The 20,790-nt window shown below is 46.0% G+C and overlaps 1 protein-coding gene across 1 annotated transcript; it reads left to right on the top strand.

Moving 5' to 3' along the window:
• The first annotated feature begins 5,681 nt into the window (after positions 1–5,681).
• Positions 5,682–11,374, top strand: LOC148754659 (glycine receptor subunit alpha-4-like). Its single transcript, XM_088794757.1, has 5 exons — positions 5,682–6,206; positions 9,744–9,874; positions 10,144–10,211; positions 10,865–11,088; positions 11,227–11,374. The coding sequence occupies exons 1-5, from the start codon at positions 6,136–6,138 to the stop codon at positions 11,372–11,374; spliced, it is 642 nt and encodes a 213-aa protein (XP_088650883.1). The 5' UTR covers positions 5,682–6,135.
• Positions 11,375–20,790: the final 9,416 nt, after the last annotated feature.

The following is a 20,790-nucleotide window of genomic DNA, read 5'->3' on the forward strand; positions in this document are numbered from 1 at the left end:
AATCAAGAACTGTATGACTTCACTGATATCTGGTATATAAAACTGACAACAACAAAGGAACAGACAAACAAAGAAACAAAAACTCATAGACATAGACAAAAGTTTAGTGGTTACCAGAGGGTAAAAGGGGTGGTGGTGGTAGATGAGGGTCAAGAGGGTCAAATATATGGTGATGGAAGAACTGGCTCTGGGTGGTGAGCACACAATGTGATATATAGACGATATATTATGGAATTGTACACTTGAAACCTATATAATTTTACTAACCAATGTCGCCCCAATAAATTTAATTTTTAAAAATGATGTTTAAAAATAAATAAATACAGGGTGGCCGGTTAGCTCAGTTGGTTAGAACATGGTGCTAATAACACCAAGTTTGCTGGTTCGATCCATGTATGGGCCACTGTGAGCTGCGCTGTCCTTAAAAAGAATTTTTTAAATAATTTTTAAAAAATTTTATTTTTTTAAATAAATAAATACCCAACTCAAATGCTGTGACAGGTACTGAGGCCCTGCAGCACTGCTGATGACGCATGCAGAACCTTCTTTGGGAAGGAATTACAGTTGATCCTTGAACAATGTGGGTTTGAACTGTGTGGGTCCACTTATACATGGATTTTTTTTCAATAAATACGCATATGTGTTTCCCTGAAAATAAGACCTAGCCAGGCAATCAGCTCTAATGCGTCTTTTGGAGCAAACATTAATATAAGACCTGGTCTTCTTTTACTATAATATAAGACAGGGTCTTTAATATAACATAATATAATAGAGTATAATATCATATCATATCATATCATACCATATAATACCGGGTCTTATATTAATGTTTGCTCCAAAAGACGCATTAGAGCTGATTGCCCAGCTAGGTCTTATTTTTGGGGAAACACAGCAGTACTGTAAATGGATTTTCTTTTCCTTATATTTTTCTTAATAATCTTTTCTGCAGCTTACCTTATTGTAAGAATACAGTATATAACACATATAATATACAAAATATGTGTTAATCAACTGTTCATGTTATCAGTAAGGCTTCTGGTCAACAGTAGGCTATTAGTAGTTAAGTTTTGGGAGAGTCAAAAATGATATGCACATTGTTTTGTATACCTGAAACTAATAGAAAAAATTATATGCAGATTTTTGACTGTGGGGGGGTGTCAGTGCCCCTCACTCCCACGTTATTCAAGGGTCACCATTACTACTCCACTAGATGTAGGCTACATGAGGGCATAGACTTCATCTGCTTTGTTCACTGTTGTATCTACAGCACCTAGAATGTCTGATATGTGATTTGCACTCAATAAATATGTGCTGAGTGCACGCATGAATTAGTGGGAAAGCGATCCATTCCACACGGTAAATATTTATTCATCTTTCCACGTTCTGTTGCTTTTATGTTATGTAAAGGCTTCACACCTTACATAGCATGGATGATCATAATCCCCAGATTTGTGAAATAAGGTATTCATGAGCGTGATCACAAGCAAAAACCAATTTACTTTTGAGGAGACGCGTGACATCTCCTAAAAAGAATGTTTCGGCGTTATGACAGCCAAGAGACAAGGAGAGTCAATGCAAACTCTGTGGAAACCTTAATGAAACTCTCCTGCACACCTAGTGAATTACTCTCAAGTGGCTGATGGGATGAGTGATGATTCTGAGGGCCCAGCAGAGGAGAAATGGTGCATACCTCGGTGCCAGTCAATATAGCTTCCCTGACTGGAGCCCTAGCTCTCTGTCATCCCCTGGACGCAAAACAGAGAGCCCAGCAACAGAGATAGGACCAGTGCTCACTGGTGCTATCCTGGTGCTGATACCTAGTTTGTCTGTGAGGACTGAAAGGGGTTCAATTAACCTCTCCATGGGCTTCCCTCAAGTTTAGATCCCCCAGGCTTTGTCTGCAAAACTCATGTCTGAAACATTCCATAACCAGAAGGAAGGCTAATCTTTGAAACATCAGACTTAAACCAATCACTCTCTAAAAGTCTTAGGAGAGCACTGAACATGTCTTTGTTCTTCTTCCTTCCTCCAGCTGAGTCGAGGACAGTGAAAATCCCACCGCCACGCAACCTATACATAGTATGCATGTTTCCTTGAGTCAGAGGGGCGAAAGGGCTTCCTGCATTGGCTGGCAGCACTCTCTCAGCACCAGAAGTTGAGCCCTCACTTTCAAGTAAACTGTCACATCCTTGGAAGTTGAAAATGACCCTGAATAGAAAAACACACACAGAAAAAGATGCAGCCTTGCTCCTTGGAGATCCAACTGAAACTCCCTCATGCTTATCAGCAGATTTTTAAATAGGCATCTGTCTTTTATTTCACCCACACATACACGCATGCACACACACAACGTGTTATCCCAATGTTTCTGAAAAGTAGCTAATGCCCTGGGAATTTCTTCAGATTGGGGACACAACTTGCTCTTTGAGGTACTCCTCAGACCACTTTCTACTACAATAAATGAAATAGGCACTATGGGGGAGTTGGGTCCAGGAAGGTATGCCAATGAGTCTTTGGCTTTGCCCCCAAAATTAAGCCCTAGAAGTCACTGAATTCACCAAATATACCCATCCCAAAACAGACATACTGCTCCTCAGACTGAGGTTTCAGAAAGCCTGCTTGTCAGGAGGGCGCAATTGCAATTGGCCTTACATAGGGCTGAAATGTGACAGACTCTTTCCTGGAACGAAATATTTACGAAAATGTGCTTAATCCATTTTTAACATCTCAGTAGTTTTTTCATGCTGAAATAGTACCTTTCATCCTGAAAAAAACTTTTATTTTATTTTAATTGTAGCTTCTACACAACCTCAGCATTGCAATACAGCCAGTTTGGGGGCCATTTTGGCAGCAAATTGCAAAACAAGAAAAGGGTGCAATACATTTTCGGACATGAAGATTCATATATACCATAGTTTGATAATAAAAAGCGATAAGGGTATGGGTCAAGACTGAACACAACTTTGTACCCTTCCCAGAAAATGCTGAGGTCAACTTGTTGGTACAGGGGACTCTTGAATGGGCATCTCCCCTGCTGTTTGTCAACTCCTAGGAGCAGCCTACCCAGTTCTTTGCCTCTCTTTCCTCCCTTCTTCTCCCAAACAGTTGGCTTCCAGCAGCCTAGGAAAGCTAAATCTCTTCTTCATGCCAGCCAGACATTTGGTCATTGCTACAGCCTCTCATAAGGAGCGGTCTTTCCTCTCAGCAAGCTGACGCTGCTCTGCTCTCAGTACTCAGAAATCCCTCGCGGCACACAGGAGGTGACACCAAGAGAATGGAACCTTCTCCAGGAGCCTATGCCTTCCATTATCCAAGAATTCCAGGTGACTGAGTGTGAAGTCACAGGCCTAAGGGACAAGGGAAGGGAAACTACTTGCTCCTTTCTCCTTCTTACCATTACCTCATGCTGTGCGTCAAATTTCTCATTCTTTTTTTTTTTTTTTTTTTTTTTTTTTTTTTTATAAAGATGCAGAGGCGCCGTGCCTGGAGAAGCATCTCTGGATACATCTTTTAACAAACGTTCACTATGCCTATAATGTTCCATGTTCTGGGCGGGGCCCGGGGATTTGGTGGATAATGCATCTCTGCCCTCAAGGAGCTCGTGGGATAGCCTTGTGGGATAGTGGTATCGCTAGGGAACGAGGCTCAACTGTAATGGGCTGTGAGGGGTGCTGGGAAAGGAGAAGGCAAGGGTCCTGTGGGAACACATTGGAAGATCTCCTAACTCAGACCTGAGGGGGGAGCGCAATTCAAGAAATCCTTCTTGAGAAAGTGCCAACAAAACTTAGTCTAGAAGAATGAGTAAGAGCGGAGGAACAAGATGTGAAAGTACCTGGAAGCTGGAGAGACAGGTAAGTCTAGATGCATCAGTGGGACAAGCAGAGTGATCAAATCATGCAACACCTTGAACTTCAGCCTGAGAGCAATGGGGAAACAGTTGAGGCAGTGGAAGTGACAGGATTAGGCTTGTCAAAGGGAGTGAGTTAAATGAAGGTGCCAAGTGCTTCCCAACCCACCCACCCCCACCCGCCCTTAGCTCCCTAGCTGGGAGTCCTGCCCTGGAAAATTCTGTAAGGCTTGGTTCCTGCCCTCGGAGTGAGGATTGTGATGGTAACAGAAAGCAAGAAGGGAGAAAGAACAGGTGAAAGGGCTGCTAAAGGTGTTTTTAGGAAAATTAATACTTTGTACTTAGTGGCCATGTAAGCGTTATTTGAGGTTTGTAATGCTCCCAGTGTCAATTCCAAAAGCCCAGATCCTCCATCAACATTTCAGTGTGTATTCTTTAAAATTATCTTCTTTCCCTTTCATTTGGGGTTTAAAAATCCCTCCTCTTTAGTAATAACACAGCCACAAGAAAGATGCAGCACGAGTTCCACCCATCGTTGCCTTGTCATCATTAATCCTTCTAAGGACTCAATGGGCCCCAGTAGAGGAGCTTGCAATCCCCCCCAAACCCCTGTCTGGTGAGGCTGGGAGGCTGCAGTCAGCTCTGGGATTAATCCCTGTAAAGTGGCACAAACGCGCCCCCAACACACACTCGGAACTCAGCAGAGCTGGTGTGTGAGAAAGAAATGAAAACCCTTGGCTTCTCGCGGCTGTAATTTAGGTGGCCAGGGTGAGAGAATGGAGATGATGGGAGATGGGGAGAGAAGATAGGGATGGAGAGAACGTGAGGGCAAGAGGAGGGGGAGACAGACACAAAGGTGACACAGAGAAGAAGCACGGAGGGAAATGGAGATGGAGAGAGGATAAATGAAGGAAAGCTTCAAGGAGAGAGGGAGGAAGAGAATGGAGAAAACGGGGGAGGGGGAGGAGAAGGGAGGGCAGGGAGGGAAAGGTAGAAGGGAGGGAGGGTGGGAGGGTGAGGAACTTGGGGAAGTCTCAGAGCCATTTAGATGGTGCATGGGCAAGTTTGGGGAAGGGTCCAGCAGAGGACATGGAGCTGCTGAAACACCTGGATACTGTAAGCAAATGGACAGAGGCAAGGGAGGAGATGGCCCACCCTCCCTGCCTCTCTCCTCTGTCCAGGGCTGCCAGTCTCTATGTCATTGCTCTTGCCCTCCTTGATTCCTCTGAAGCTTGCAAAGCCTGCTGTGTGCCAGGCCTGCCCTGGCCCTGCCAGGGACCCCTATCGCTTCCCACAGCCAAGCGGAGCTGGAGAAAGGGTGTTGGGAAAAGGGGCATTCGGGGAGCTACAGAGGAGCGGCCAGGCTGACCAGAGATGCCCTGAGAGAGGGAAGCAGGCAGGGAAAAGGATGCGCATCTGCAAGGACGAAGGACATGAAACAGACAGACAGACAGACTGACAGGCAAGCAGACCACATATGAGGAGGAGTCCAAAGTTTCTCTGTTCCTCCATCCCCTGTGCCTCTACCCAGAGGGCTGAGGAAAAGCCGCCCTTGCACTTGGCTTTCTCCTCCTCACAGACCTGAAGCTGTCAGCTTGAGAATGCTCAGTGGCTCCTCCCAGGTCTTTTCCCCCTTCTAAAAAATCATTAGGACTTTACAGTTCAGCCCCAGCTTGGCTCCAGGCTAAAAGGGAAGCTGCGGGGAACCGGGAGCAGGGCAGCCTGCCTGCACTCCTCCAGCTGGAGAGATAGAAGCTGGACAGCACACCTCAGGCCCTCTCCAGGCAGCAGCGGCAGCCCCAGCCCCTCCCGAGCACACGGTTGCGCTCTCGGAACCCCACTCCAGCTGCCGGAGACTGTGCCTTTAAATTGCTGCTTTCGGAGGGTGCTTCTGGGGGGAGGTGGGAGGGAAGGAAACATCTTCCTACCAGTCTCCCTCCTCCCTTCCCTCCAAGACTCTCCAGGTTTTGGAGAGTGATTGATGCCCAAAGAGAATCTCTTCCAGCTCCCGCTGGCAGGCTGAGGTCCTCCGGAGCCCAGAGAGCCAGAGCAGGAGCCGGTAGGGTTGTCTGTGTCAGGATCGTTTCCAGGGGAAGAGTTCTGGCCCCTGACAGGTAACGGCTGGGCAGAGGAGAAGAGAGAAGAGCGCTGCACAACTCCTAGCCTGGCCCCGGCTCCTTGCGAGCTGACCAAGTTGGAGGAAGGCTCTGTACTTCCAGCGGTCCCCACAGGATATCCCCTCTCACCTTGGCAGCCAGGCTGAGAAAGGGCTCCAGGGTCCCCGCGGAATGACAACTTGTGTTCCTGCAACCCTCTCCATCCTTCTCCTCTGGACACTGCCAGGGCAGGTCCTCCTCAGGTGAGCTGAGTGGGGGTGAGAAGGAGGTGCATGCAAACTCTGGCCAGGGACAGCAGAGGCCTCTGGCATAGTTTCCTCCAAGTTTGCAAAAAGCCCACAGTCTGGAGGGCTCCGGGGGAGGACACGTCTTTCCCCAGTCAGAACCCAGGAGCCTTTCATGAAGCATGTTAAGGCCCGGGAGCTGGTGGGAAGGCTTCTGCTTGGGTGGGAGCTTTCTGGGCCTGGGGACGGGCTAGGTAGCTGAGTCCCAGAACGGAGGCCATCTGTCCTGCCATCCTACTCTGTCTCCCTACCATCTTGGCCACACACGGCTCAGACCCCTAAAAATGACACCAACATCTGCCAGCTGCCCACCCAAAAGGCTTCAAGTAGCAGGGATGTTTACCTGAAACAACATCAGAATGAAACCGGGCTGACCAAAATTTGGCCCTCTGCAGTCACCCTGCCTGTGCAAACACGGCTGCTTGCTGTCCCTGGAGGGGCACTAAGTGGCAGTCATTGCCTGGCCTTGAGGAGCAAGACATGCCTTGGGCTCCCGATAAATGTCCCCCAACCTATTCCCATTACACCAGGAGCCAATCTAGGTGGACAGGGTGAGCTGAGGAGGAAAGATGGCTGTGGCTTAGGCTGAACTGGAGTAAGAAGAGCGCCTTCCAAAGCGGGGGAGGGGTGAGGGCCAGCACAGTATCCTCTTCCTCCTCTTCATTCAAGGAGCACCCCAGGACTGCTTGCCTCTGAGGAGCCTCCTGCCTCACTGCTTGCAGACACAGTGGCTGGCAGGCAGGCAGGGATGCAATGTGGGGGGGGGGGGCAAAAAACTTCTGATGAGTGAAAGGCAAAGTAGAATAGCAGCTCAGCTGGAGTTGATAGGAGGATGCAGGCTGAAGGGGGCACCCAGCTGGGCCTTGATGGCCCTCCTGGAGGGGTGCTGCCTCAAGACCCAAACTTCAGCGGTCAGCATTTGGCTTGGGCAATTAAAGCAAGGCAGACCCTTAGGAAGTCTTGAGTCCAAGTCCTTTATAGTGCATGTGGAAACTAAGACCTAGAGAGGAGGAGTGACCTGTCCAACGTCACTCAGGTACCCAGAGCAGAGTCAGAGTTCTCTCCCTACCCCTCCCCAGGGCCTTGCCTGAGCAAGATTTTCAGCACTGGAACCAGCCAGGCCTGCCAGCGTTTGGGACTTCCCAGGAATGAAAGGGAGGAAGGAGTAGCTGTACAGTGACTCTGTTCTCAGGTCCACAGACAAGGTGGCCCCAGAATAGAACGGCTGCAACAGAGGTTGGGGCCCAACACAGCTAAGCCCACTGCCTGTGCCAGTGTCCTGGGGCTGGAGCTAGCGGGAGAGGTGACCCAAAAGTGGGGCTGAGGAAGGTGGCAAAGGTCAGGCTGCGTTGCGTGCAGGTCCATGTGGCCTGCCGGCTGGCAGGTGGCCGGTGACCAGCAGCAGCACCCAGTCGGTGTGGACAGCCTGTGGTGAAGCCACGCACTTCCGCTTGCTCCAGCACCACCACCAGCCTCCTTGGAGTTTCCGTCTCCTTAGGCCAGCTGCTCTGGCAGCCCCTGCTTGGGGCCAAGGTGGCCTCTGTGCCCAGGGTAAGGGATTCCTTCTGCTCGGGGAATTCAAGGAGGCAGAACTTTAGGAGGTCAGGGTGTGGCTGCCACTCACCCTCTCCCACTCTGGTTCTTTGGCAGCCCACCCTGTCCTGCTTGTATTATGGTGTTGTGGCAAATGGAATTAATTTTGAAGTCAATGGGTCTGGGTTCGAATCTCGACTTTACCATTTACTAGCTCTATGATCGTGAACAAGTCTCTTCACCTTGCTGATTCTCTCTTCATCTATATAATGGGGATAATAATAGTACTTACTGAGAGGATTGATGTGAGAACTAAACTAGATAAGGTGAGTAAAGCGTTTAGCATGGTGTCTTGGCATTTTTATTATCTTATCCTTTACTGGTGGGTGCATAGGTTTACTGGGAACGAGGAACCTGCTGGCTCAAAGGAGACTTGGACCCAGAAGGACAGCAGTCACCTTACTTCCAGCCCCACAGTGCAGCAGTGGGTGAGCCAGCTCTAGCCCATGGAGCAGAGGTGATGGCAGGAGGAGCAGGAGGCGCAGGGCCCAGCCAGGAGTCCACCTGAGCTCAGCCTTGAGCCCCACCCCTACACTCGAGGCTTTGCTGAGCTCCTGGTCCCTCCTCCAGCTATTGGCTGACAAGCAGACAAGCAGGCATGTGGAAGGGGCTTTGCTGCTGTTAGAGGGAAACTTATCAGGGCAAACTGGGGCTGGCCTCCAGGCTAGGCCAAAGCACACTGGCTCTTTTCTCAAAATCAAATCACTGGGGGAAAAGATGGGAGTTGACCTTATCAGCATGGCCATCCTACTGCGAGGCTTTCCTATGCTCCTAGAGCCCTGCTTCCCCACCTATTTTGTTGCCAAAGCAAATTTGCCTGCCTGCAATTGCTACAACCCTGAACTGTGGTCCACCTCGAACATAGCTTCCCACTGGAGCAAAGACCAGAAGCCAACCCTCCCTCTCCAGAAGCTGGGTCCTAGCTCCTGAGCAGCTCAGCATGAAGGCCAAGCAACTAAAGCCAACTGTCAAGAATGCAATTATCCTTGAGCCCTTCCCATCCTTGGTTAGGCCAGACGGGCAAAACATTGCAACGGCCACATTGTTTCCAGTGAGCAGTCACTCTTTGAGTACATTCAAGGCACCTTCAGAAAGAGGACACTGGATGAGGCCTCAGCCTTGGATCTGAGTCCTGATCCTGTCACTTACCAGCTCTGAGACATTGGGCAAGTCAGTCCTCTTTCTGTTTGTTTGATTACTTATTTATTTTAGAGTCTACATATAAGTGAGATCATACAATATTTGTCTTTCTCTGACTTATTTCACTTAGCATAATACCCTCTAAGTGCCTCCATATTATGGCAAATGGCAAGATTTCATTTTATTGTTGTGTAATATTCCATTTTATGTGTAATACGTGTGTGTGTGTGTGTGTGTGTGTGTGTGTGTCTAGGTTGCTTCCATTTCTTCGCTATTGTAAATAATGCTGTGATGAACATAGGGGTGAATATATGTTTCCGAATTAGTGTTTTTGTTTTCTTCAGCTAGATACCCAGAAGTGGAATTTATGGATCATGTTTTAGTTCTACTTTTAATTTTTTGAGGAACCTCCATACTGTTTTCCTTAGTGACTGCACCAATTTACAATCCCACAAGTCGCTCCTCCTTTGGAAGCCTCAGTTTTACTCATCTGTAAAATGGAAATAATAGTCCTCACCCCCATCACACTGAAAATGGTGAGGATAAAAAGATCTACTATATGTGAAAGCCATTTTTCTATTACTAACTGGTGAGCTGCCATGTTGGCTTATGGCTGTTTCTGTTCTCATTTTGCAAATGGGCACCCAGAGACCCATCTCCTCCCACCCTCCTGCCTGATGGGTAAACCAGCCAGAAGTGGTTGGGACAGGGAAAGATAAAGGCAGGATACAGCTGGCCTCAGACTTTATCTCTCCTGTCCAGGGTGGCCTTGGCAACAGAGGAAGTCAAATCTGGGACCAAGGGGTCCCAGCTCATGTCTCCCTCTGATTTCTTGGACAAGCTTATGGGGCGGACATCTGGATATGATGCCAGGATTCGGCCCAATTTTAAAGGTAAGAAGCATTCCTCCTACAAAGTCCCTCTTTCCCCACTCCTTTTTGGGGACACACTGCTGAGCCAGCCCCTATTGCCTGCCCCAAAGATAAGAGGATGGAGGTACAGCTCAGAAAAAACCTCCCCTCCCCGTTGCCCATGGGTCTATGTAGCAGGTTCTGCCCTTTCCCAGAAGTGCTCTGGCCTCAAGCTCAGGGAGGGAATCCTGGAACCTGCTCCCAGCCTCCTGGAATGCCCTGCCAATATGGCTGTGCTTTGCTACCCACAGGCCCGCCCGTGAACGTGACCTGCAACATCTTCATCAACAGTTTTGGCTCTGTCACTGAGACTACCATGGTAAGGTCTCCCCATTCCCCGCTTCCACTCTGGTGTGAATGGGAGAAGCCCTCCAGATCAAAAGCAAGCCTTTTCTCCCTATGCTGTCCTCCCCCAGTTTCATGGTCATAGCCAAAGCCATGACATGTGTGAAGTTGGTCAGTAGGAGGGAAGTTTTCCCCAGCCTGGGGTTTCAGTGGCTAAAGGCAGACAAGCTTAAGCAGTAAATGATCCAGTCTGGGAGGTAGCTTAGTGCAGAGCACAGGCTTTGGAATCAAGACAAACCTGTGTTCAAATCCTGACTCTACCATCGAATAGCTGTGTGACCTTAGGCAACTTACTTAAATCTCTCTTTGTCTAAGTTTTCTCATCTGTAAAGTGGGGGTCATCACAGCACCCTCCTCACAAGGTGAGTGTGAGATTTAATTGCGATGGTGCACATAAAGAAAGCATTTAGCACAGAGCCTGGCTCATAGTAAGTACTTAATAAATGTCTTTTCCCTGCCAATCTTTGCCATATCAGCCCAAGGCAGGCTCCTTCCCCAGTGGAAAACGCCCATTGCCTCTGAAATGTGCTCGCAGCATTTCTTCCCCGCAGCCCTCCTGCCCACGTAGGCTTCCTGTGCCCCTGGGATAGCACTGCCTCTGACGGGCCCATCTCTGCACCTTCTCAGGATTACCGGGTGAATGTCTTCTTGCGGCAGCAGTGGAATGACCCGCGCCTGGCCTACCGAGAATACCCTGATGAGTCCTTGGACCTCGATCCTTCCATGCTGGACTCTATCTGGAAACCAGACCTGTTCTTTGCCAATGAGAAAGGGGCCAACTTCCATGAGGTGACCACGGACAACAAGTTACTGTGCATCTTCAAGAATGGGAATGTGCTGCACAGCATCAGGTGCACCTGGGGGGCAGCCCGTAGAGTTTGGATCAAGGGGATGAAGCCAGATGAAGGCTGAGGGGTAGGAGGAAGGTCCCCTGTGTTGTGCTGAGCCCCAGTAAGCTGATGTCACTTCTTTCTTACGGTCCCTGCCAGGCTGACCCTGATTTTGTCCTGCCTGATGGACCTCAAGAACTTCCCCATGGACATCCAGACCTGCACGATGCAGCTGGAGAGCTGTAAGTGTCCCCGGAGAATCACAGAGCAAGGTCTGGGATCCCAGCTACTTAACCCCATCCCATGATATTCCAGACAGGAAGAGGGCATCCGGAGTGGAGAGGGACTTTGCCAAGCACACAAATCAGTTCTTGGCACAGATGAGACAAGCAGCCAGGGCTCACTAGCACACAATCCAGTGTGTTTTCCTGTTCCCATGCTGGGTGTCTACCAAAAAAATCTGAAAACATTTATCCATAAAGACACGTGTGCTCCAATGTTCATTGCAGCTTTGTTTACGGTGGCCAAGACATGGAAACCACAAAAATGTCCTTCGATAGATGAATGGATAAAGAAGTGGTGGTATATGTACACAATGGAATACTATTTGGCAGTAAGAAAAGATGATATAGGAACATTTGTGACAACATGGATGGATCCTGAGAGTGTAATGCTGAGCGAAATAAGTCAGACAGAAAAAGCAGAGAACCATGTGATTTCACTGATATGTGGTATATAAACCAAAAACAACAAAAGAACAAGACAAACAAATGAGAAACAAAAACTCATAGACACAGACAATAGTTTAGTGGTTACCAGAGGGTAAGGTGGGAGGGAGGTGCGAGATGAGGGTAAGGGGGTTCAAATATATGTTGATGGAAGGAGAACTGACTCTGGGTGGTGAACACACAATGGGATTTATAGATGATGTAATACAGAAATGTACACCTGAAATCTATGCAATTTTACTAACAATTGTCACCCCAATAAACTTTAAAAAAAATAATTTTTTTATAAGAGGGTAGATCTTATGTTATGTGCTCTTAACACGCACATAGATAATAATAAAGGGGTGAGAGGAAACTTTGGGACATGTTGGATATGTCTATGGCCTTGATGGTGTTGATGGTTTCACAGATGTATAGTTATCCCCAAATTCATCAAGTTGTATGCATTAAATATGTATGGTTTTTACATATCAATTATACCTCAGTAAAGTGTATTTTAAAAAGAATGTCCTTAGAAGACTGTCTTTCAAACTCTTATTCTAAGCACTCCCCTGCCTCCAGAAATTCTGATTCAGTAGGTCTGAGATTAGGACTGGAACTTTATGATTTTTAAAAATAATTTTTATGAAATTTATTGGGGTGACATTGGTTAGTAAAATTATACAGGTTTCAAGGGCATATTTCTACAATACATGATCTATATATTGCATTGTATGTTCACCACCCATAGTCAGTTCTCCTTCCATCACCATATATTTGATCCCCTTTACCCTCATCTGCCATCCCCTTTCCCCCTTACACTCCGGTAACCACTAAACTATGGTCTGTGTCTATGAGTTTTTGTGTGTTTGTCTTGTTCATTTGTTGCTTGCAGTTTTATAACCCACATGTGAGTGAAGTCATATGGTTCTCGACTTTTTCTGTCTGACTTATTTAGCTTAGCATGTGTGGTGACAGAGCCAGGAGTGCAGTTTCTAGGCTCTCGCCCTCATGTGGAAAGGTGCTGGCTCAGGTAGTAAATGGCCATCAACTGTGATTGGATGGCCATCAGCTGTGGCTAGTTGGCTGTCAGCTGTAACCAGTGAACCATTGGCCACTAATATAACTGCTGTGGCTACACTAGCAGCAAATGGGCGCTAGCAAGAAGATGGTGGCTGAGCTAGCAAGAGTGGAATGCAGTTAGCAAGTGGGGTTGGTTAGTTGACAGAGAAGCAGACAGCAGGTTGCAGGTCGTGTGGCTCCTGTTTCCTGTGTCTCCAACCCAGCTGTCAGCGAGACTATAGTGCTATGACTCCCCTTTCTATGGCTCCGTGGGTGTTCCTTTTTGGCCTTACCATATCCTGCGTTCTTATGTTGGGAGCGGGACTAGAGACCCCGCCTGACATCCCGCGTGATACATGGCGCAGCGAGCAGGTTACTGCGCCGGCCAAAGCTCCCCAAAGGGCAGTGGAGCATTTTGTGCGTATGAACACTCAGTCTCAGGAAGACCAGGAGGAGCAGCTGCTGGAGAGCTGGACCCCCATGGAGGGGTGGGAAGACATGGATGGTTCCCCAACCAGCATAGGCCGGAGAAAGTGAAGGTCGTTGCGGCCCTGTGGGCTGGGAAGTGCTTGATGAGGCCCTCACCCCCAGGTTGGGGAGGACTTGGAGCCCTCGCCCTGCAGAGAGGGCACACGTTGTGAGGCCAATGCACAGCCCTTGCGAATGACTGTGGACTATGGGGAATTGCGTCCATTCCTGATTTGATGGACCGCTTGACTGTTTGCTTGGGAATGTACCACCATGTAGTGGAACCGGTGGATGTTTGCTTCCTGTGTCTTGACCAGCCGCCATCCAGAATATGTAAGCACCTTGACTGTGAGTCGCTGTTGTTCGAGCACAGTACCCTGAGAGGCCCAGAGAGAGTGCTAGTGACCTGACAGCCCTGGCTGAGTCCAGGAAGTCTGGCTGTGCCCAGAGAGAGTGGCAGTGCCCTGAGAACCCTGGCTGAGTCCAGGAAGTCTGGCTGTGACCAGAGAGAGTGGCAGTGCCCTGAGAGTCCCTGGCTGTGTCCGGGGAGACTGGTGGTACCCTAAGAAGCCCAGGAAGTCTGGCTATGCCAAGAAGTACTGGTGGTGCCCTGAGAAACCCTGGTGGTGTCCAGAGAGACTGGCTGTGTCCAGGATATTGCATTCACCTCCAGGCTCCTTGTATAGGGTCCCTCGTGGAAGACGCTTGTCACGTAGATTGTGAGGCGAGACCCTGTATGGGTGGAGTGTGGGGACAGAGCCAGGAGTGCAGTTTCCAGGCTCTCAGCCTCACGTGCAAAGGTGCTGGCTCAGGTAGTAAATGGCCATCAACTGTGATTGGATGGCCATCAGCTGTGGCTAGTTGGCCATCAGCTGTAACCAGTGAGCCATTGCCACTAATATAACTGCTGTGGGTATGCTAGCAGCAAATGGAGGCTAGCAAGAAGACGGTGGCTGAGCTAGCAAGGGCGGATTGTGAATTGTGGATTGAGGAGAGGCAGATTGTAGTTAGCAAGTGAGGTTGGTTGGCAGAGAGGCGTACGACGGATTGCAGATCATGTGGCTCCTGCTTCCTGTGTCTGTGGCCCAGCCACCAGTGAGAATATAGTGGTATGAGTCCCTTGTCTATGGCTCCGTGGGTGTTCCTTTTTGGCCTCATCATGTCCTGCATTGTTGTGCAGGGAGCGGGAGCTGAGACCCCACATGCCACTCTGCATGACAGCATGATAATCTCAAGATTAATCCATGTGACAAATGGCAGTATTTCATCTTGTCTTATGGCTGAGTAGTACTCCATTGCGTATATGTACCTCCTCTTCTTTATCCAATCATCTATCTTTTGTTGTTTCCATGTCTTGGTTACCATGAATAATACTGCAATGAACATAGGAGTACATGTATCTTTATGCATAAGTGTTCTCAGATATTTTTGGTAGATACCTAGGAGAGGGATTGCTGGGTCATATGGTAATTCTATTCTTAATTTTTTGAGGAACCTCCACACTGCCTTCCACAATGGCTGCATCAATCTGCATTCCCACCAACAGTGTATGAGGGTTCCTTTTTCTCCACAGCCTCTCCAACACTTGTTACTATTTGTCTTGTTGATGATAGCCATTCTGACTGGTGTGTGGTGGTAACTCATTGTGGTTTTTATTTGCATTTCTCTGATGATTAGTGATGTTGAGCATCTTTCCATATGTCTGATGGCCTGTTGTATGTTTTAAACAAGGGCCCAAAGCAACCTTCATAATCAGGCAAATTTAGGAGACTCTGCTAAAAGAATGGAAGATACTTCAGAGTTTGATTTTGGTAAGCTTTTTTTTTTTTTTATTGTAGTATAACGTACATAGAGAAAAGTGTGCAAATGATCCATGCATCTGCACAAAGTGAACACACCTGTGCAATTAGCATCAAAATCAAGAACACTACCAGCACTCTAGAAGCTCCCCAAGGTGCCCCCTCCCAGTAAATACTTTGTCTATGGTTAACAATAAACTTTATTTCTAACAGCATTAATTAGTTTTGTCTATTTCTGGACTTTATGTAAATGGAAAGAAACACTGTGTACTCTTTTGTACTTGGCTTCTTTCACTCAATATTGTTTTTGTGAGGTTCATTCGCATTGTTATCTGAATGACCACTGGTCATTTTTATTTCCATTCTATTATGTGAACACATCACAATTTATTTATCCATTCTACTGTTGAGTTGTTTCTAGTTTGGGGCAATGATGAACAATGTTGCTATAAACTTTCTTGTGTTTGTCTTTTTGTGCACATATGCACTCTTTTCTCTTAGGTGTACATTCAGGAGTGTAATTGCTAGGTCACTGATCACTGGATATGTGTATTCTTAGCTTTAGTGGAAAATGCCAAATGGTTTTCCAAAGTGATTGTTCCAATTTATACTCCCACCTGCAGTGTATGAGAGTTCTAGTTTTTCCACATTCTTGCTTTCACATGGTATTGTCACTTGTTTTGGTTTTAGGCATTTTGTTGGGTGTGTAGCGATATCTAATGTGGATTTAATTATTATTTCCCTCATGACTAATGGAGTTGTTGCTGCAGGGTTTTGAGGCCTGAAGAAACTGCCTAGAATGATGTTTTGATAAACATGCCATTAATCAAACTTTGTTTTCTTTTCTTTTTTTTAATTTATTGGGGTGACAATTGTTAGTAAAATTACATAGATTTCAGGTGTACAATTCTGTATTACATCATCTATAAATCCCATTGTGTATTCACCACCCAGAGTCAGTTCTCCTTCCATCACCATATATTTGATCCCCTTACCCTCATCTCCCACCCCCCTCCCCCCTTACCCTCTGGTAACCACTAAACTATAGTCTGTGTCTATGAGTTTTTGTTTCTCATTTGTTTGTCTTGTTCTCTTATTGTTTTTGGTTTATATCCCACATATCAGTGAAATCATATGGTTCTCTGCTTTTTCTGCCTGACTTATTTCGCTTAGCATTATACTCTCAAGATCCATCCATGTTGTCACAAATGTTCCTATATCATCTTTTCTTACTGCCAAATAGTATTCCATTGTGTATATATACCACAACTTCTTTATCCATTCATCTATCGAAAGACATTTTCGTTGTTTCCATGTCTTGGTCATCGTAAACAAAGCTGCAATGAACATTGGAGCACACGTGTCTTTATGGATAAACGATTTCAGATTTTTTGGGTAGATACCCAGGAGAGGGATTGCTCGATCATACAGTAATTCTATTCATAATTTTTTGAGGAACCTCCACACTGCCTCCCATAACGGCTGCACCAGTCTGCATTTCCACCAAATGAGCGTTCCTTTTTCTCCACCTCTCCAACACTAGTTACTATTTGTCTTGTTGATGATAGCCATTCTGACTGGGGTGAGGTGATATCTCATTGTGGTTTTTATTTGCATTTCTCTGATGATTAGTGATGGTGAGTATTTTTTCATATGTCTATTTCCCATTTGTATGTCCTCTTTGGAGAAATGTCTCTTCAGGTCTTCTGCCCATTTTTCAACTGGGTTGTTTGATTTTTTGTTGTTGAGTTTCATGAGTTCCTTGTATATTTTGGATGTTAGCCCCTTGTTGGAGGCACTGTTTGCAAAAACCTTCTCCCATTCAGTTGGTTGCCTCTTTATTTTGTCGATGGTTGTTTTTGCTGTGCAGAAGCTTTTAAGTTTGATATAGTCCCATTCATTTATTTTAGCTTTTACTTACCTTGCCTTTGGAGTAAAATTCATAAAATGTTCTTTGAACCCAAGGTCCATAAGTTTAGTACCTATGTTTTTTTCTATGCAGTTTATTTTGTCAGGTCTTATGCTTAAGTCTTTGATCCATTTTGAATTAATTTTGGTAAATGGTGACATTTAACAGTCCAGTTTCATTCTTTTGCACGTGGCTGTCCAATTCTGCCAGCACTATTTATTGAAGAGGCTGTCTTTTCTCCATTGTATGTTTTTTGCCTCTTTGTCAAAAATTGTCTATCCATATTTATGGGGGTTTATTTCTGGGTTCTCAATTCTATTCCATTTGTCTACGTGTCTGTTTATTCTGCCCTGTTTTTTTCCCCCCAAGGAGCTACTGGAGTGTAATGCCCAACCTGGACTCCAAGGGAATTCCAAACTTTCTAGGTTAATAACTCACTTCAAAGGAGGTGCCTTTGACCAGTGCTTACTCTAGAATTCACCTTGAGAATGGCCAGTGTGTAGATCTTCTACTACTAATTTTTAGGATAAGGCACCTCCTCTGAAGTGAGTTATTATCTTAGAAACTTTTGAATTCCCTTGGAGTCCATGTTGTTCATTATACTCCAGTAGCTTCTTGGGGGAAAAAAAAGAAGGGCAGAATATCAAGCATAAGATCCATGGTTAGGTGTAGAGATAAGCTTTGCTGTACTCTTGCATCGAGGGTAATGATGGGAAGAGCAGAGGAAATTTGCCACTTAATTTAGCAGACCCCAAAGCTTGTATGACTTGAGAATGACCTGGGAACCCATGGCTATCACTGAGTGGAACAGGCTAGAGGGTTAGTAAAACACAGTGCTCAAATCTCTGGCCCTATGCCTGAGGACTTTAGGGTCATGAGACTGTGATCAGGAAGGCTTTGCCTGGGTTCAGTAGAGCAAAGCCTCCTACAGGTGAGTGCTCCAGTGGTACATGTGCTGTCGCTTTGGTCCCCCCAGATTTTCCAAAGGCCTTCACTCAGACCATGGGAAAAATCCTTCTCTGCCTGAGATCCAGCATTTCCACCTCTACCCCTGACCTGGCTCTCAGGGATTAAATTTGGGAAATGTCAGCGAGGGAGCTGGAGGCATCCAGTTTCACCTCCTGCCTCAACTGGCCTGCCAGGCAGCATAAAATTCCACCCCCAGCTTCTACTCATAGGACTCCTCCCCCAGCCCCACTTTGGGAGGTGGCATGGTACAAGGAACAAGAAGCTGGGCTTGGGTGTCAGGTGCAGCTGAGGTCAAATCCCCAAACTACTGATTTTTTTCCTGTCACACAGAAAAAGAAAAAATAATACTCTGAGTATGTTGTACAGTTTATATCGATTATTTCTTTTTTTTTTTTAAATTAAATTTATTGGGGTGACAATTGTTAGTAAAATTACATAGATTTCAGGTGTATATCGATTATTTCACACAGATCATCCTTCCTAACTTCTGTGAAGCATGGTGATGGAGTCACCTTTCTAGTCTATAGGTTTATTCTCTATCCATTGGTGATATAAACAGTACTTACCTCATAGGGTTGCAGAGATCCATTAAGGGAGTATTCACGTGGCCCCTCCCAACTTCTTAGAAGGGAAAAAGTCAACTGTCAGAAAGAAAATAAAACTGTCAAATCTGTGTGAAATCATTTATATAAACTGTACAACATACTCGGAGTATTATTTTTTGTTTTTCTGTGTGACAGGATAAAAATTGGTAGTTTGTTACGATAGAAAAAGAAAAAACTTGAATCTCCACTTTCGAGAAATTTTCACTTCTCCAACCACAGTATTTCAGCTGTGCTTTCCTCAAGAAGGGTCAGGAAATCCTACATTAGGGTTCACAGCACAGCCTGGAGTTGTCTATTCATTTATCAATCATTCACTAAGTACCTACTACGTCAGATCTGCTGGGTGCTGGGGATCACAGAGGAATAAGCTGAGAGCCCATTAACTGGTTAGAATCCAGAGGGTAGAGGCAGATGCTTTTGTCAGATATTTGTAATATATGAAATGTTGGAAAGAGATGTGCTCAGGTTATTGTGGGAGTCCAGAGGAGGGGCATCCAACCCATCTGGGGGGCTAGTGAGGAAACTCTTTTTGGTCAAGTCATATTTCCTTTGTTGTTTGTTTTGGGTCCTGTTTTCAGAAGAAGCAGGCGGCAAGAGCTAAGGCAGACATCCTAAGTGATGGAAACAGCAGGAGGCTGATTCAGCCATAAAGGAAATTGGAGGCTGGGCAACTAGGGTGACCAACTATCCTGGTTTTTCAAGTCCTGAAGGGCTTCCCGGGATGCAGGACTTTCAGTGTTAATACCAGGACAGTCCCGGGTTGCTGGAGACTGAGGGGCTCCCAGGATGTGGGGGAGTTAGTGCTGAGATGGGAAAGACCTAGGCAAACCAGGAGGAGTTGGTGGCTCTGTGGGGGGGGGGAGGGGTTGCAAGTAGTTCAGCCTCTTGGGAACTTACAGTGCAAGGCAGGAAGTGGTGACAGATGAGACTGGATAGAAAAGCAAGGGCCAGTGAAATCACATGGTTCTCTGCTTTTTCTGTCTGACTTGTTTCGCTCAGCATTACTCTCTCAAGATCCATCCATGTTGTCACAAATGTTCCTATATCATCTTTTCTCACTGCCGAATAGTATTCCATTGTGTATATGTACCACAACTTCTTTATCCATTCATCTATTGATGATATGTGGTATATAAACCAAAAACAACAAAAGAATAAGACAAACAAATGAGAAACAGAAACTCATAGACACGGACAATAGTTTAGTGGTTGCCAGAGGGTAAGGGGGGTGGGGGGGGAGGTGAGGGTAAGGGGGATCGAATATATGGTGATGGAAGAACTGACTCTGGGTGATGAACATACAATGGGATTTATAGATGATGTAATACAGAATTGTACACCTGAAATCTATGTAATTTTACTAACAATTGTCACCCCAATAAATTTAATTTAAAAAAAAAAGAAAAAGAAAAAGAAAAGCAAGGGCCAGATCATGAAGGAGCTTGCCATATTAAGGAACTTGTCCTCTAGGCAGTGGGGAGCCTTGAAGGGTTTTCCGTGACAGAATGTCAGATTTGCTTTTTACTTATATCATTCAGGAAGTAGTATAGAGCTAGATTTGCAAGGATGAAGGCCGAAGGCAGGAGGTGGCTGCCTTAATGCAGATAACGATGATAAAGGTTTGGTAAGAGGCAGTGGGGATGGAATGGCGGGGAGAGATACAGGGGCCACTTGGGAGGTTACATGGGTAGCAAGACTGACTGGACGAGGGGACTGAGGGACAGCAGAGTTGACAATGATCATCCTAATTTAGAAAAACTTTAGACAACATTTTAGTTAATTGAAAAAATAGAAAGAAACCTATAATCAAACACCCACCTACTACCGTAAACTCAAAGAATAAAATGACAGGTACCCTTGAAACGCCCATGGACCCCTCCCTTACACCCATTCCTCCTTCCTTCTCAGTAGTAACTCCTATATTAAATTGATGTTTCTCATGTCCATGATCTTCTTTATATTTCTGCTGCATAGATACAAAATTCAAAGCAACATATACTGATATCACTGTTTGCACGTTTCTTTACTTTATATAAATTATATAATGATATAAGTATTCTTCTGTATCATGCTGTTTTCTCTTACTATTGTATGTGAGATACAGCCATAATGATATCAGTAGCTCTGCTTCACTTATTTTCATAATGAATGACATTCGATTATATCACTATATCACAATTTGTTCATCCACGTTACTGTTGATG

The sequence above is a fragment of the Rhinolophus sinicus genome, chromosome 18 (assembly GCF_057876585.1).
Source record: "Rhinolophus sinicus isolate RSI-liver-muscle chromosome 18, RSI-T2T, whole genome shotgun sequence".
Lineage (NCBI taxonomy): Eukaryota > Metazoa > Chordata > Mammalia > Chiroptera > Rhinolophidae > Rhinolophus > Rhinolophus sinicus.